Genomic DNA, 14,544 nt, shown 5'->3' on the forward strand with positions numbered 1-14,544 from the left:
CGGCGGTTTAGTCATTTCAGCAAAGTGAATCGCCCGGTGAGCATGCAATACTATTGAAGGGATAGTTTCAGACATCTTAAGGAATTTTCGGAAAAGTAAGCATTGGTATGAAATTATTATTTTACTTTATTTCTTTTAACTATGAAAGTGTTGAAAACAACTTTTCCTTCTTTTTGAAGATATATATTAAGTATTTCTAAGCATTTATCAAAAATATAATATATTGAAACATCACACAATCACGCTATGTTGTTGTTGTTGTTTACCTAAATATATCGACGTTATGCTTCCAAATTTCATCTTATTAATTAATTATTTATTTCACATACTTTATTTCAAGAATCACGTTCATAAAGAATAAAAATATTGTTCCAGTACTTTTTTATCAAACATCAACACCCCAAGTAGATTTGGAAAATAGTAATAACACTAAACATGTGAAAGTAATGGTCTCAAAATTGAGGCTGTCTAGTGCCCAATGACACCATGGTAGGTTTAACACCGTCGACGCCCAATGACACCATGGTAGGTTTAACACCGTCGACGCCCATTGGCACTATGGTAGGTGTAACACCGTCGACGCCCATTGGCACTATGGTAGGTGTAACACCGTCGACGCCCATTGGCACTATGTAGGTGTAACACCGTCGACGCCCATTGGCACTATGGTAGGTGTAACACCGCCGAAGCCCATTGGCACTATGGTAGGTGTAACACCGTCGACGCCCATTGGCACTATGGTAGGTGTAACACCGCCGAAGCCCATTGGCACTATGGTAGGTGTAACACCGTCGACGCCCATTGGCACTATGGTAGGTGTAACACCGTCGACGCCCATTGGCACTATGGTAGGTGTAACACCGTCGACGCCCATTGGCACTATGGTAGGTGTAACACCGTCGACGCCCATTGGCACTATGGTAGGTGTAACAGCGTCGACGCCCATTGGCACTAAGGTAGGTGTAACACCGTCGACACCCAATCACATCGTGGTAGGTAAAACACCGTCGACAGCCAATCACAACGTGGTAATGAAACACCGTCGACACAAAATCACATCGTGGTAGGTAAAACACCGTCGACAGCCAATCACATCGTGGTAGTGAAACACCGTCGACATCCAATCACATCGTGGTAGTGAAACACCGTCGACAGCCAATCACATCGTGGTAAGTGAAACACCGTCGACAGCCAATCACATCGTGGTAGGTAAAACACCGTCGACAGCCAATCACATCGTGGTAGGTTTAACACCGTCGACGCCCAATACACGGACTCCATCAGTATTCACATTTCAAGAACAAATAACTCGAAAATGATTGCATGAACATTTGCACTAAATCATGTTTTCGGCAGATATTTCTTACCTTCATTCAATCATGGTGTTTTAGCTGTTTGGAGACTTGTTTGCACGGTTTACTTATATAGCCATCTGAATTACTGCGATGTGAAATGAAAACCGTGTTTAACGTTGACTCAAGATTAAAATTCCAAAGCCATCGCCCAAAGTTGAATGCTTTCTTCAGTCTAAAGTCCTTCGGACTCCACACACTTTGACCAGCCCAATTGCGATCATACCTAGATAATGACATCCATCCCGCAATTCATTCCTTTATATATGTAGGAGTAAAACTTCAGAGGGTTTCATGGTGTAAAACAAAACAAAGGCATGCTTAATCAAAACTGTACCAGTTTCTTACAAGGAATACAAATCATAGGGCCACATTTTCTTTTGAAAGCCGCCTCTAATCTTCACGACCATCGACATACGCATCTCGAGTGGGAAACAATGTGAATGTTCATTTTTGCGCGACACCGGCATGTACGACATGTGTTTTATACATAGGGTTGTCGTAAACGAGAAAAGATATACATTCTAAATCTATATGTTATTTCGAATTAATCAAATCTTGATTTTGGTATAACTCTTATAAGCTCACATAGTCAAATATTTTTTCCCATTAAAGACCTTAAAACAACTTAAAATATATTATCATGTACAAGCAGGTTTTGACGTAATACGTATACTTAACACGATTAAATAAGTCTTATGTCTGTGGTGTAGGCACAAACACCAGCTGTAGCCAAAAGAAATCAACCGCACGAACTAGAATTCTGTTAAATGACACAAAGATAAAAAAAAAACATCAAAAGAAATTAGGAGAACACAGGCAAACTCCGCAATTGTAACATGGCGGTGAGTAGATACTGTTTTCGTGGTTATTTTGAAGACACAAACGTTGGGTTGAACTTGTATTTCAACAAACTAGGATGTGCTCACAAACAAGGCTAGTGTAACCTCACCCATCAAGAGGAATTCATTGGCTTCGGTGCTGACTTCTATCATAACGTATGCATAAGGGCAAAGGACATGAATTAGGAAGTGACGTCACAGTAATGAATGTTTTTTTCTCTTTTTATTAAGTCATGACGCCGCGTATTTATAAGCATGGTTTATCCACATCATACTATTTGCTACTTTCCATCTTTGTAGGTTTTGATGCTAAATGGTTCGTAGATAAAAAGACCGTGCTGCACATGCTGGATCTACTTGATATACGTTTTTATCATTCGGAACTCCTCGGCCATTTTTTTCAAAAACAACCTCGGATGTATTTGGACGGTTTACATACTAAAAAAGAGGAACGTTTAAGTCCGCTGCAAGTAGATCGCGTAGTGATTTTATTTAGCAGTTAAACTTTATGACTTTACTCTTGGAAATCTTAATTATGTTTGTAATAATATACTTCAATGGCAATCAGTTTAAACTTATATCAATAAATACAATTATAAAACACTACATTTCTTAAATGATTTAATTCAAAAATTTACGAACTGCTTTAACTGATGTACCGGCATACATCCGAGGTTGTTTTTGAAAAAAAATGGCCGAGGAGCTCCGAATGACGTTTTTATTTTCAACATTTCCCCACATTGTTTGTACTGCTCCGCGCGAATGTGCAACTTTATCGAATACATAGTGGTTACGTTCAACCAGTTCTTCTTTGTTGTAACAAGAAAAGATTGTTTCTTATGTTGTTTAATGTTTAATTCACGAGTTGAACTTTCACCCCATATATGGTGTTGAGAATCGTGAAACAATATAAATCAGTGTTATTTCGAGTGCAAATCATTTCATCATACAATATAGGAAATTTATTAAGTGGTCTATCATCATAACGCAAATTGTTGCAGGCTATACCGGCAACAACACAGATGACTACCATAGTGGTAACCCAGCAGCCGGTGGGCAGACAAATGCTGATCGGGTCCGTCCAAGGCCACAGGGACTGGACTAGCGGGATATGTTCCTGCTTCTCCGACTGCAAATCATGTGAGTAACAGTACTAAGATTCCCTTGTAACGACGGGTCACTCTGTACATAGTCGTATCAATTAATGTTATCTGGTTATGTTGAAGATATATTTAAAGTCCTTAGCTCGGTCAAGTAGAGTGTGTATCATTTAGAGGCTACATTTAATACCCGGTGAATACTTTGGCAATCAACTGAATTTCATTTTTTACATTTTTATCTTTTTATATGACGTACGTGTGTAGATATGAGATGGTGTTAATTATGCAAAATATTACATACTCCGCACGTAAACGCAATTGTGATGGGTGAGAGGGCCACATGATCGGTCAGCAAAAACAAATGGCTCCTAAAATAGAAAATGACTCCTTGTGTCCCTTTTTCATTAGTTTTCCAATAGCAAGCATTAGAAATTTAATAAAAGTATAAGACAGCACATTTAAATGGCAAGTTCCTTACACTGATCCATTCGGATGAAAACAATATGTATATATATTTATAGCAATAACTTGATCAATCATAGAAATGTGCTAATTTTCAAACAAAATAGATTAATGTGTTTGCCATGATTATTCAGATTTGTCTACATTTCTAGTTTACAACTTTAAAGTCTTTATGCGCTCTAATCTCCTTACTTATTCCTTTAAATTTTCATATTTTTAAACAATCTGGTACAGTCGATAGAGATAAGATAAGATCAGATCGAGATGCCAGGTCGTACAAAATTTTTCTTCCACCTCAGACAAGTAGATCCAAAAATTCGACCATGCTTGAAATTCTTTTCTCCCACCTCAGATAAATAGATCCATTAATTTAACCATGCTAGAAATTCTTATCTTGCCCACGGGCGAAGATAAAATGCCCGTATGGAACTTCTTTTAATGGTCACCACCTTGTAATTACCTCCCTTGTTGAAGACTGTCGTCTGTAGCGTCTGTTTGAAGCGCATCATGGAAACCTTGTCTTGTGGCAATATTTAGAAAGCTAGTTAATTATTTCTCGCTTAATATGTCACCAGAAAACTGTTTTCACGCACCTTTCGAGAAATAATGCTTCACTCTTCTTAGAACTTAGACCGATCAGACAATTTACATACTCTGAATCACTGCGCGTATATCCATGACAACCACGAATTATCGCATACCCATACGCAATTATTTTCACTAAGCACAAAAGAGTTCCAGAAAAAAAAATCATTTTTACTTAATTTTATTTAACTGAGGTGGGAGAAAAAGCATCTACCATAGCCGCTCGTGTAAGATAGGTTCATCCCGACCCTCGTGCAGGGTGTTTTGCGGAAACTCGGTAAACCTCGTTTCCGCAAAACACCCTACGCTCGGGTCGGAATGAACATATCTTACACTCTCGGCCATGGAAGATACTTATAATCTTGCCCACGAGCAGAGATAAAACAAGTTCCCGTATGGAACTCCTTCTTTTATTGTCATCACGCAATTACAACCCTTGTTGAAGACCGTCGTTGTAGCATCATGAAAACGTTGTCTTGTGGCTATATTTAGATTCCTAATTAATTATTTCTCGCTTCAAATGGCACCATAAAATCGTGTCCAATCTCCATTCAAGAAATAATGATTCATTCTACTCAGAACTATTTCAAGAACGTTTTGACTATTAACACAATCTGAATCACTACGCGCATATCCATAACAACCACGAACACTCACAAATATATACGCATTTATTTTTACTACGCACAAAAAAGTTCCAACGAAAAAATACATTTTAACTTTATTTTGTTTAACTGAGGTTGAAGAAAAAGCATCTACCATAGCCGCTCATGTAAGACAGGGTTATCCCGACCCTCGCCCAGGGTGTTATGCGGAAACTCGGTAAACCTCGTTTCCGCAAAACACCCTTGGGTTGGGATGAACCTATCTTACACTTTCGTCCATGGAAGATACTTATAGTCTAAGCTGTATCAGCTCCTAGGATAAGAGCTTGTCTGTAAACCGTTTTTCAGCTGAATAAGAATTCCTCTTAAACAGAAGTCTATAATTGCAAAAGAAAATAGATTTAAATGTTTAGCCACAAGCATGTCATTAAGGCATTTTTGTTAATCATTATTGTTGTAATATTTTGCTGAACAATAAAAATTTTAATCATTGTATTATCAATCATCAAATATATAGTTTTTTCTGTACACAAAGCTAAGGAAACCATTACTATTGCCAGTTTTGCTGACGTATTGTTGCCTGCCGTGCGCCATCTGTAACATCTCGACACGGGCGGGAGAATGTATGTGCATGCCCTGGTTTGTCCCTGGGGGACTCCTGGCTCTCAGGGCTCGCATCAGGACCCTTGGAGGTATTCGGGTACGTTGAGAGTATGAATATATTATTTATACATGGAGAATGAATGTGTTTGTAATATCTCCATTCGGACGGAATATTATATGTGCATGTACTGGCTTGTCCCTGTTGGCCTACTGGCTTTCAGTGCACGCACGAGGACCCTTGGACGCATTCAGACACATTTGATGTAATACGAAAGTGTAACATCTTAACATGGACGGGAAGCGTACGTTAAACCCTTGTATTTACTGGCTCTCGGGTACATATTATGGTAAGGAAGGTGTTCTTAAATCGTGTTATTTGTGTATACCGTTATAATAATTATACAAATGTATATTGGAAAGAAAATGTGATTCTGTCGCAATATCCTTATACTGACGCAGATAAGAAAAAAAATATTAAGAGAAAATACTAATCCACCCACAAAACTTAATCGAGGTTAATAATGACAAGCGTCAAGTTATATAATGTAAATAAATTATTATAGACAAACCGGTGACAAGACAAAGATACACAACGAGCAAGGACAAATACATATCCATCAATATGTCCTATTAACAGGTTATCTAAACAGGAAGTGGAAGAAGTATGATATAAAACACGAAAGAAAACAAGAATTTTGCCATGCATTATGTATCTTTTTCAAACGATATATCGCGATTCGCTGATCAAACATCGTAATATGTCGCGGTGCGTTTTTGACAAAATAGCCACATCTAGTTCCAAGACGAGGTTTTATCGATGTATAGTTTTGACGAGAGTCGGGTTTAGCACGCTCGTTGTTTCTGGTAAATATAAAGTAACATGTCCCTGATCAACCTTAAGACTACTACTAGGACAATTACTTATAAGATTTTATTTTTGCTGTTGTTTTTTTATGAAAAAACGCAAAGTGATTTGTATTACATGCAATACCAAAAATAGAAATACATGTAGTTGTATCACAATATCGGAGACTGGTCGGGGCATTTCTAATTATTGTACCAAATTCTATACAAAGTATTGGTTGTATTTGCAATCTGTATAATATGAATTATTTATATAAAAAGTAGTCAATTATTCACTAAAATTTAAGGACCATGTACGTTACGTAGACAACAAACTGTCCTTAATGCATTTTACTCTATATTAATATGAAGATTTATTTCATTACTGCCAAAGATAAAATATGTGTATCCAATGGCAATCAGAAATGTAATGAGAAACTGCGAATGACAGTGTGCGTTTTATCTTTGACGTTGAACGTATTGAAGATGCCAAAAATAAATCTAACCACAGTCCTTAGAAAGACATTAAATTATAAGCTAGTGTTTTCAATCATAAACACTTGAAAAAGCTCAATTGAATATACTTATATGGATGTGAGCCTTAATTCCTTACCAATCAAGACCGCCTATAAGATTCAAATATTATTATGTGAGATTGCTAAATATATATGCACGAAGCTGCACTGAAATTGAAGAAGTTTCGGTTTGTTTGTTTCGCGCTGAACTCGTTGCTTGCATAAACATGCACTTAAAATTAAGAAGTTTCAGTTGACATTGTTTGTGCGAGACATTTCCCTTTTTCGTGTTTTGCGTGTTTCAGGCTGTTGTCTTCAATGTATTAGACTCGTGTCTTGCATGAATTAGACCCGCAGCAAGCATGTTTGGGACTCTTGTCTTGCATGTTTGGGACTCGTGTCTTTGATTTTGGGACTCGTGTCTTGGATTTTGGGACTCGTGCCTTGCATGTTTGAGTCTCGTGTCTTGCATGTTTGAGACTAGTGTCTCACATGTTTCGGATCCATGTCTTGCATGTTTCAAAATCGTGTCTTGCATGTTTCAGACTCGTGTCTTGCATGTTTGCAACTCGTGTCTTGCATGTTTTAGACTCATGTCTTGCATGTTTAAGACAAGTGCCTTGCATGTTTAAAACATGTGTCTTGCTTGTTTCAGATTCGTGCCTTGCATGTTTCAGACACGTGTCTTGCATGTTTAAGACCCGTGCCTTGCATGTTTGAGACTCGTGTCTTACATATTTAAGACCTGGACCTTGCATGTTTGAGACTCGTGTCTTACATGTTTCAGACCCGTGCCTCGCATGTTTGAGTCTCGTGTCTTGCATGTTTAAGTTTCGTGCTTTGTATGTTTGAGTCTCGTGTCTTACATGTTTGAGCCTCGTGCCTGGCATGCTTGAGTCTCGTGCTTTGCATGTTTCAGATTCATGTCTTGCATGTTTAAGACAAGTGCCTTGCATGTTTCAGATTCGCGCCTTGCATGTTTCAGACACGTGTCTTGCTTGTTTCACATTCGCGCCTTGCATGTTTCAGACACGTGTCTTGTTTGTTTCAGATTCGCGCCTTGCATGTGTCAGACACGTGTCCTGCATGTTTCAGACTCGTGCCTTGTATGTTTGAGACTCGTGTCTTACATGTTTTCGACTCTTTTCTTGCTTGTTTCAGATTCGCGCCTTGCATGTTTCAGACACGTGTCCTGTATGTTTCGAGACATGTCCTGCATGTTTCAGACCCGTACCTTGCATGTTTGAGTCTCGTGCCTTGCATGTTTGAGTGTCGTGTCTTGTATGTTTAAAACTCACAATATGGGAGACTGGTCGGGGCATATCTAATTATTTTTCCAAATTCTATGCAAACTATTGGTCATATTTGCAAGCTGTATAAAATGAATTATTAATATAAAAAAGTACTTGTCAATTATTCACTAAAATTTAAGGACCAAGTACGTCCCATAGACAACAAGCTGCCTTTTATGCATTTTACTCTATATTACGAAGATGTATTTCATAACTGCCAGAGATAAAATATGTGTATTCAATGGCAATCAGAAATGTAATGAGAAACTGCCAGTGACAGTGTGCTTTTAATCTTTGACGTTGAACGTATTGAAGATGCCAAAAATAAATCAAACCACAGTTCTAAGAAAGAAATTAACCTATAAGCTAGTATTTTCAATCATAAATCAATGTGTTCAGACTTTTGTTTTGCATGATTCCGACACGTGTCTTGCATGCTTGAGACTCTACTCTTGCATGTTTAAGACTCGTGTCACGTTTGAATCACAACTAGTAATTTGTATGTTTAAGACTCGTGTCTCGCATGTATGAGACCCATGACTTGCATGTTTCAGACACGTGTCTTGCATGCTTGAGACTCTTCTCTTGCATGTTTAAGACTCGTGTCTCGTTTGAATCACAACTAGTGATTTGTATGTTTAAGACTCGTGTCTCGCATGTTTAAGACCCATGTCTTGCAAGTTTCGGATTCTAGTTTTGAATGTTTAAGACTCCTGTCTCGAATATTTCAAACTCGTGTCTTGCATGTGTCAGAATCGTGTCTTGTACGTTTCAGACTGATTTCTTGCATGTTTCAGACTCTTGTATCGCATGTTTGAGACCCATGTCTTGCATGGTTCCATATGCGGTGACTGCATGTCAATAACGGTTTTACCCATCTGTTTTAGGGTTCCATGTGCGGTGACTGCATGTCAATAACGGTTTTACCCGTATGTTTCAGGGTTCCTTCTGCGGTGACTGCATGGCAATAACTGTTTTACCCGTATGTTTCAGGGTTCTATCTGCAGTGACTGCAAGTCAATAACTGTTTTACCCGTATGTTTTGGGGTTCCCCCTGCGGTGACTGCATGGCAATAACTGTTATACCGATCTGTTTAAGGGTTCCATCTGCGGTGACTGCAATGTGATGATTTTTTACAACTCTGTTCTGGGCTTTATTTGCGATGATTGCGTGGTAATGACTATAACATACGCATGTTTCAGGGCTCTGTCTGCGGTAAATGCATAAAAATGACTGTTATTCACGTGCGATTCAGGGATGCAATGATTGCATGGTAATAATTGTTATACACGTCTTTTTCAGGGATCAATCTGCGGTGACTGCATGGCAGGCACTACTATACCCATCTGTTTCGAGGTTCCATCTGCGGTGACTGCATGGCAATAAACGTCATGTCCGTCTGTTTTAAGGTTCCATTTGCGGTGACTGCATGGCAATGAATGTTATGCCCGTCTGTTTCAAAGTCATCCATTGGTGATTTCATGGCATAAAAATGATATGTCCGTCTATTTCATGGTCGACCTGTGGAGGTTCCATGGCAATAAATGTTATGCCCGTCTGTTTCATGGTCGATCTTGTGGAGATTGCATTGCAATAAACAATATGCCCGTCTGTTTCATGGTCAATCTTGTGGAGATTGCATTGCAATAAACAATATGCCCGTCTGTTTCATGGTCGACCTGTGGAGATTGCATTGCAATAAACAATATGCCCGTCTGTTTCATGGTCGATCTTGTGGAGATTGCATTGCAATAAACAACATGCCCGTCTGTTTCATGGTCGATCTTGTGGAGATTGCATTGCAATAAACAATATGCCCGTCTGTTTCATGGTCGACCTGTGGAGATTGCATTGCAATAAACAATATGCCCGTCTGTTTCATGGTCGATCTTGTGGAGATTGCATTGCAATAAACAATATGCCCGTCTGTTTCATGGTCGATCTTGTGGAGATTGCATTGCAATAAACAATATGCCCGTCTGTTTCATGGTCGACCTGTGGTGACTACATTGCAATAAATGTTATGCCCGTCTGTTTCATGGTCGACCTGTGGTGACTACATGGCAATAAATGTTATGCCCGTCTGTTTCATGGTCGACCTGTGGTGACTACATGGCAATAAATGTTATGCCCGTCTGTTTCATGGTCGACCTGTGGTGACTACATGGCAATAAATGTTATGCCCGTCTGTTTCATGTTCGACCTGTGGTGACTGCATGGTAATAAATGGTATGCCCGTCTGTTTCAAGGTCGACCTGTGGTGACTGCATGGTAATAAATGGTATGCCCGTCTGTTTCATGGTCGACCTTGTGGAGTCTGCATGGCAATAAACAATATGCTTACCTGTTTCATGGTCCACCTGTGGAGACTGCATGGCAGAAAATAATATGCCCGTCTGTTTCAGGGTGATTGTATGGCAATAAATGATATGCCCGTCTGTTTCATGGTCCACCTGTTGTGACTGCATTACAATAAAAGTTATGCCCGTCTGATTAGGGATCCATCTGCGGTGACCCCATGGCAATAAATGTTATGCCCGTTAACTTTAGGAATCCGTCTGCCATTACTACATGGCAATAACAATTATCGCGTCTGTTTAAGGTTTCCATATGTCGTGATTTCGTGGCAAAATTTTTATGTCCGTCTCTTTCAGGGTTCCATCTGCTGTGACTGCATGGCGATGTGGTGCTTTCCCTTGTGTGCAATTTGTCAGATGCAGAGAGAACTGGAATCTATGGGCCTTTAACTTGACCAGCAGTCCGGGCCATTTATGTTAGTGAAATGATTTCGAAGAGATATCATGCACTTTCATTTTCCTTGCATATAAATCAAGACGATGCATGTTGTTCTTTTTAAATAGAGAAACTTTACGAGTGTTTAGTCTGTATATGTTTCCAAAATATTGTTTATAAATCGTGCGATATAAAAGCATGAGAACTATGTTTTATTAATTTGATAGTCATGACAATAACACTATTTACTGAACGATACTAGTATGTGGATTCTCGAATTGGCTTAATTCTACTTCTACATCGACCTGTTTTTGTATGACATTTTAAAGGTTAAGGTAGAATAATTGACGCAGATGAGGTTAAAAATACGTTTGTGAATCAAATATAAAGAGGTTATTTTCTAATAATTGAAGTGTTCGTACTTGGTGGTATTTGAGTTGCGTGAACCATGTTCAGATCGTGTTATCTTAATTTGGCTATCAATATGAGCTTAGCCTTAGGTGTAGAAGCTGTAACATTAATGATTTTCTTCTAACAACATTTATTCTTCCAAAACTTTTTTTCAAAAAGTATGAATGCACTTAGCGATAAAAGGTACACAAGAGATCAAAGCTATTCTGTAAGAGACCACAACTTTTTGTCAGTTAACGCCAGAAACACCTGGAAGATCACAGCCTAATGCAACTGCAATATATAAATCAGCTGGAAAATAAGCTCACAATCTTGAGATCGTTTTCAAGTCTGCCCTTATATTCAGTTAAGTAACTTCAAGATTTAAAATTCTACGATATTCTAAAATGAATAAAATTTATACATAAAACATTATTTGTGTTTGTGTGCGTATGCAATAAAACAAACTGTAGAAACACACTCTCGTTTATTCTTCCAAGTTTTATCTTGGATAGCGGCAGCGATTGCCAGAAGATTCAGTCAAGTTACGGGGGTATATTCTTGCACCAGGGGTTTAGCCTTGTACCAGGGTTAAGGTGAAGTAAGATGTAGAACCTGGGATATTGCCTAGAACAGTGCCGATGTATGCTCTTGTACCGCGGGGATGGCCTAGAACCGGAGATACAGTATGGTACCAGAGGATTGGTCTAGTGGCAGAAGTATAGTATAGTACCGGGGGTTATGAATCAATCCTGGGGACATTGTTTAGTAAAGGAGTATGGCCTGGTGGCAGGGTATGGCCTAGTTTAGGGGAAATGGTCTTGTACCGGGGGTATGGTCTAGTACCTGGGGTATAGTCTAAAACAGGCGGGTGGCCTAGTACACGGGGTATGGTCTTGTACGGGGTTATGGTTTAGTAAAGGGGGTATGTTCTTGAACCGGGCGTATGATCAAGTAGCGGGAGTATGGCCTAGTACCAGGGTATGATCTTGTACCGTGGGTATGGTCTAGTATCGAGGGTATAGTCCGGTACCGACAGTATAGTCTAGTATCTGGGGTATGGTGTAGTACCGGGAATATGGTCTTATACCGGGAGTATGGTCTAGTACTGGAAGTATGGTCTTGTAACGGGGGTATGGTGTAGTATCGGGGGTATTGTCTAGTACCGGGGATATGATGTTGTACCGGGGGGTGTTTTAGTACCGGGTTAGGGCCAAGTACCAGGGTACGTTCTAGTACCAGAGTATAGTCTAGTACCGACAGTCTAGTCTAGTATCGGGGGTATGGTCTAGTACCGGAGATATGGTATAGTACCGGGGTTGATGGTCTAGTACCGGGGATATGGTTTAGTACCTGGAGTATAATCTAGTACCTGGAGTATGGTCAAGTACTGACAGTATAGTCCAGTACCGGGCGTATGGACTAATTCCAGGGAAATGGCGTAGTACCGGGGGAATGTCAAGTACCGGGGTATGGTCTAGTATCGGATGTAGGGTCTAGTACCGGGTTATAGCCCAGTACTCGGGGGTATGGACAAGTACCGACAGTATAGTCCAGTTCCTGGCGTATGGTCTAGTTCCAGGGTAATTGTCTGGGGATAGGGTCTTGTACCCGGGGTATGGTCTAGTACCGGGGTTAAAGTCTAGTACCGGGAGAATTATCAAGTACCGGGTATAGTCTTGTGCCGGGGTATAGTATTGTGCCGGTGTATAGTCTTGTATAGGGAGTAACATCTATTACCGGGATAAAGTCATGCACCTTGGTATGGTCCAGTACCGGGGTAAAGTCTTGTACCGGGGTATAGTCTGGTACCGAGAGTATAGTTTAGTATTTGGGTATAGTCTTATATCTCACATCCTACATGAATGACGCTATCCGATTGGCCGAGAGCAGTCACGCGCACGACATGTATAATCCATACCCCCCCCCCCCTGTAATTTCCAGTATGATTCATACCACCCCTGTAACTTTCATACTCCCCAAAGACATAACAAAATGGCGGCCGTAAAATGTGTAACTTCTCTCTCGGCTTATCTTTTCACTGTAGGGGAGCTAATTCATGCACGTTATTGAATATTGATTTTATTCAAGCAATCTGTTGTGTGTAACCGACTGTTCACATGAGTCAATGGTTACAAAATGGCGACTAAGAAAACGGTTTACAAGCACAACAAGTGACGAATCTGTCTAAAAAAAGGTTAAAACTAAATTCAGAAGAGACGCTTCGATGCGACAAGAAATCTGCAAATGTGCTGAGGAGTTACCTTCAAGAAATTGTTAAAAAATAAGTGTTAAAAACAGCTAACTGTTGTTGTTTTCATTATTATTACATTTATTGACTGTGATACATCTTTCTTGTACAGTTATAATTTAATGTAACCTTACTGAGAAAATATATATGCTGTCAAACAATGTTATTACTATATTTACATTGTTATTGTATTTATTCCAAATAAACTTGATTACATAAACTTTTTGTATTTCTTAAAATATAATTTTGAGACAATATTTAAGCGTCACTGAATATTTTTTTAACAAATACATTATATCTTAATATAATCTTATTGTAAAAGGTACTCGGTGAGATATATTCGTTACACTGTTAGTAACAGGGGGGTATGTGATATACACCCCAGCTACTATAACAGTGTAACTAGTAGTACCGGCGTTCTGTATAGTAACGGGAGTATAGTTTAGTACCCGTGTATAGTCTTGTACCGGGGTACTGGTTAGAAACGCGGGTATGGTTTAGTACCGGAAGAATAGTCTGGTAACGGGGTATAGTCTTGTACCGGGTGTATGGGTCTAGTACCGGGGTATGGTCTAGTACCGGCGTTGAGTTTTGTACCGGTAGTAGGGTTTAGTACCGGTGTATAGTCTAGTACCGGCGTATAGTCTAGTACCGGGATTATGGTCTAGTACCTGGGATATGGTCTTGTACCGGAAGTATGGTGTAGTTACGGGGTATAGTCTTGTACCGGGAGTATGGTCTTGTACCTTAAGTATAGTGTAGTTGCGGTGTATAGTCTTGTACCAATGTATAGTCTAGTTCCGGAAGTATTGTCTTGTATTGGGGTATGGTCTAGTATCTGGAGTATAGTCTTCTGCCGGGGTGTATAGTCTGGTACCGGGGCATATTCTTGTACCGGAGTAAAGTCTAGCTCCGTGGGTTTGGTCTAGAACTGGAGTATAGACTTGTACCGGGAGTATGGTGTAGTACC

At 39.6% G+C, this 14,544-nt stretch overlaps 1 protein-coding gene across 2 annotated transcripts; it reads left to right on the forward strand.

Moving 5' to 3' along the window:
• On the forward strand, nucleotides 1-11,509 carry LOC128238485 (placenta-specific gene 8 protein-like). Of its 2 annotated transcripts, none has more exons than XM_052954448.1 (4): nucleotides 1-105; nucleotides 3,196-3,334; nucleotides 5,507-5,646; nucleotides 10,855-11,509. In XM_052954448.1, exons 2-4 carry the CDS (start codon nucleotides 3,217-3,219, stop codon nucleotides 10,945-10,947), a joined length of 351 nt encoding a protein of 116 aa, XP_052810408.1. In that variant the 5' UTR covers nucleotides 1-105; nucleotides 3,196-3,216; the 3' UTR covers nucleotides 10,948-11,509. The 2 variants fall into 2 exon arrangements, with proteins under 2 accessions (XP_052810408.1, XP_052810409.1); XM_052954449.1 differs by having other exon boundaries at nucleotides 8-95.
• The last annotated feature ends 3,035 nt before the right edge of the window (nucleotides 11,510-14,544 follow it).

Source organism: Mya arenaria, chromosome 6 (assembly GCF_026914265.1).
Source record: "Mya arenaria isolate MELC-2E11 chromosome 6, ASM2691426v1".
Taxonomy (NCBI): Eukaryota; Metazoa; Mollusca; class Bivalvia; order Myida; family Myidae; genus Mya; species Mya arenaria.

Excerpts from the sequence above, each read along its gene's own strand:
- LOC128238485 (XM_052954448.1), top strand. The coding sequence starts at position 3,217 with ATGACTACCATAGTGGTAACCCAGCAGCCGGTGGGCAGACAAATGCTG. Across the intron at positions 3,335-5,506 it reads CTTCTCCGACTGCAAATCAT|TTTTGCTGACGTATTGTTGC; the intron begins GTGAGTAACAGT and ends TACTATTGCCAG. Across the intron at positions 5,647-10,854 it reads GGACCCTTGGAGGTATTCGG|GGTTCCATCTGCTGTGACTG; the intron begins GTACGTTGAGAG and ends CGTCTCTTTCAG.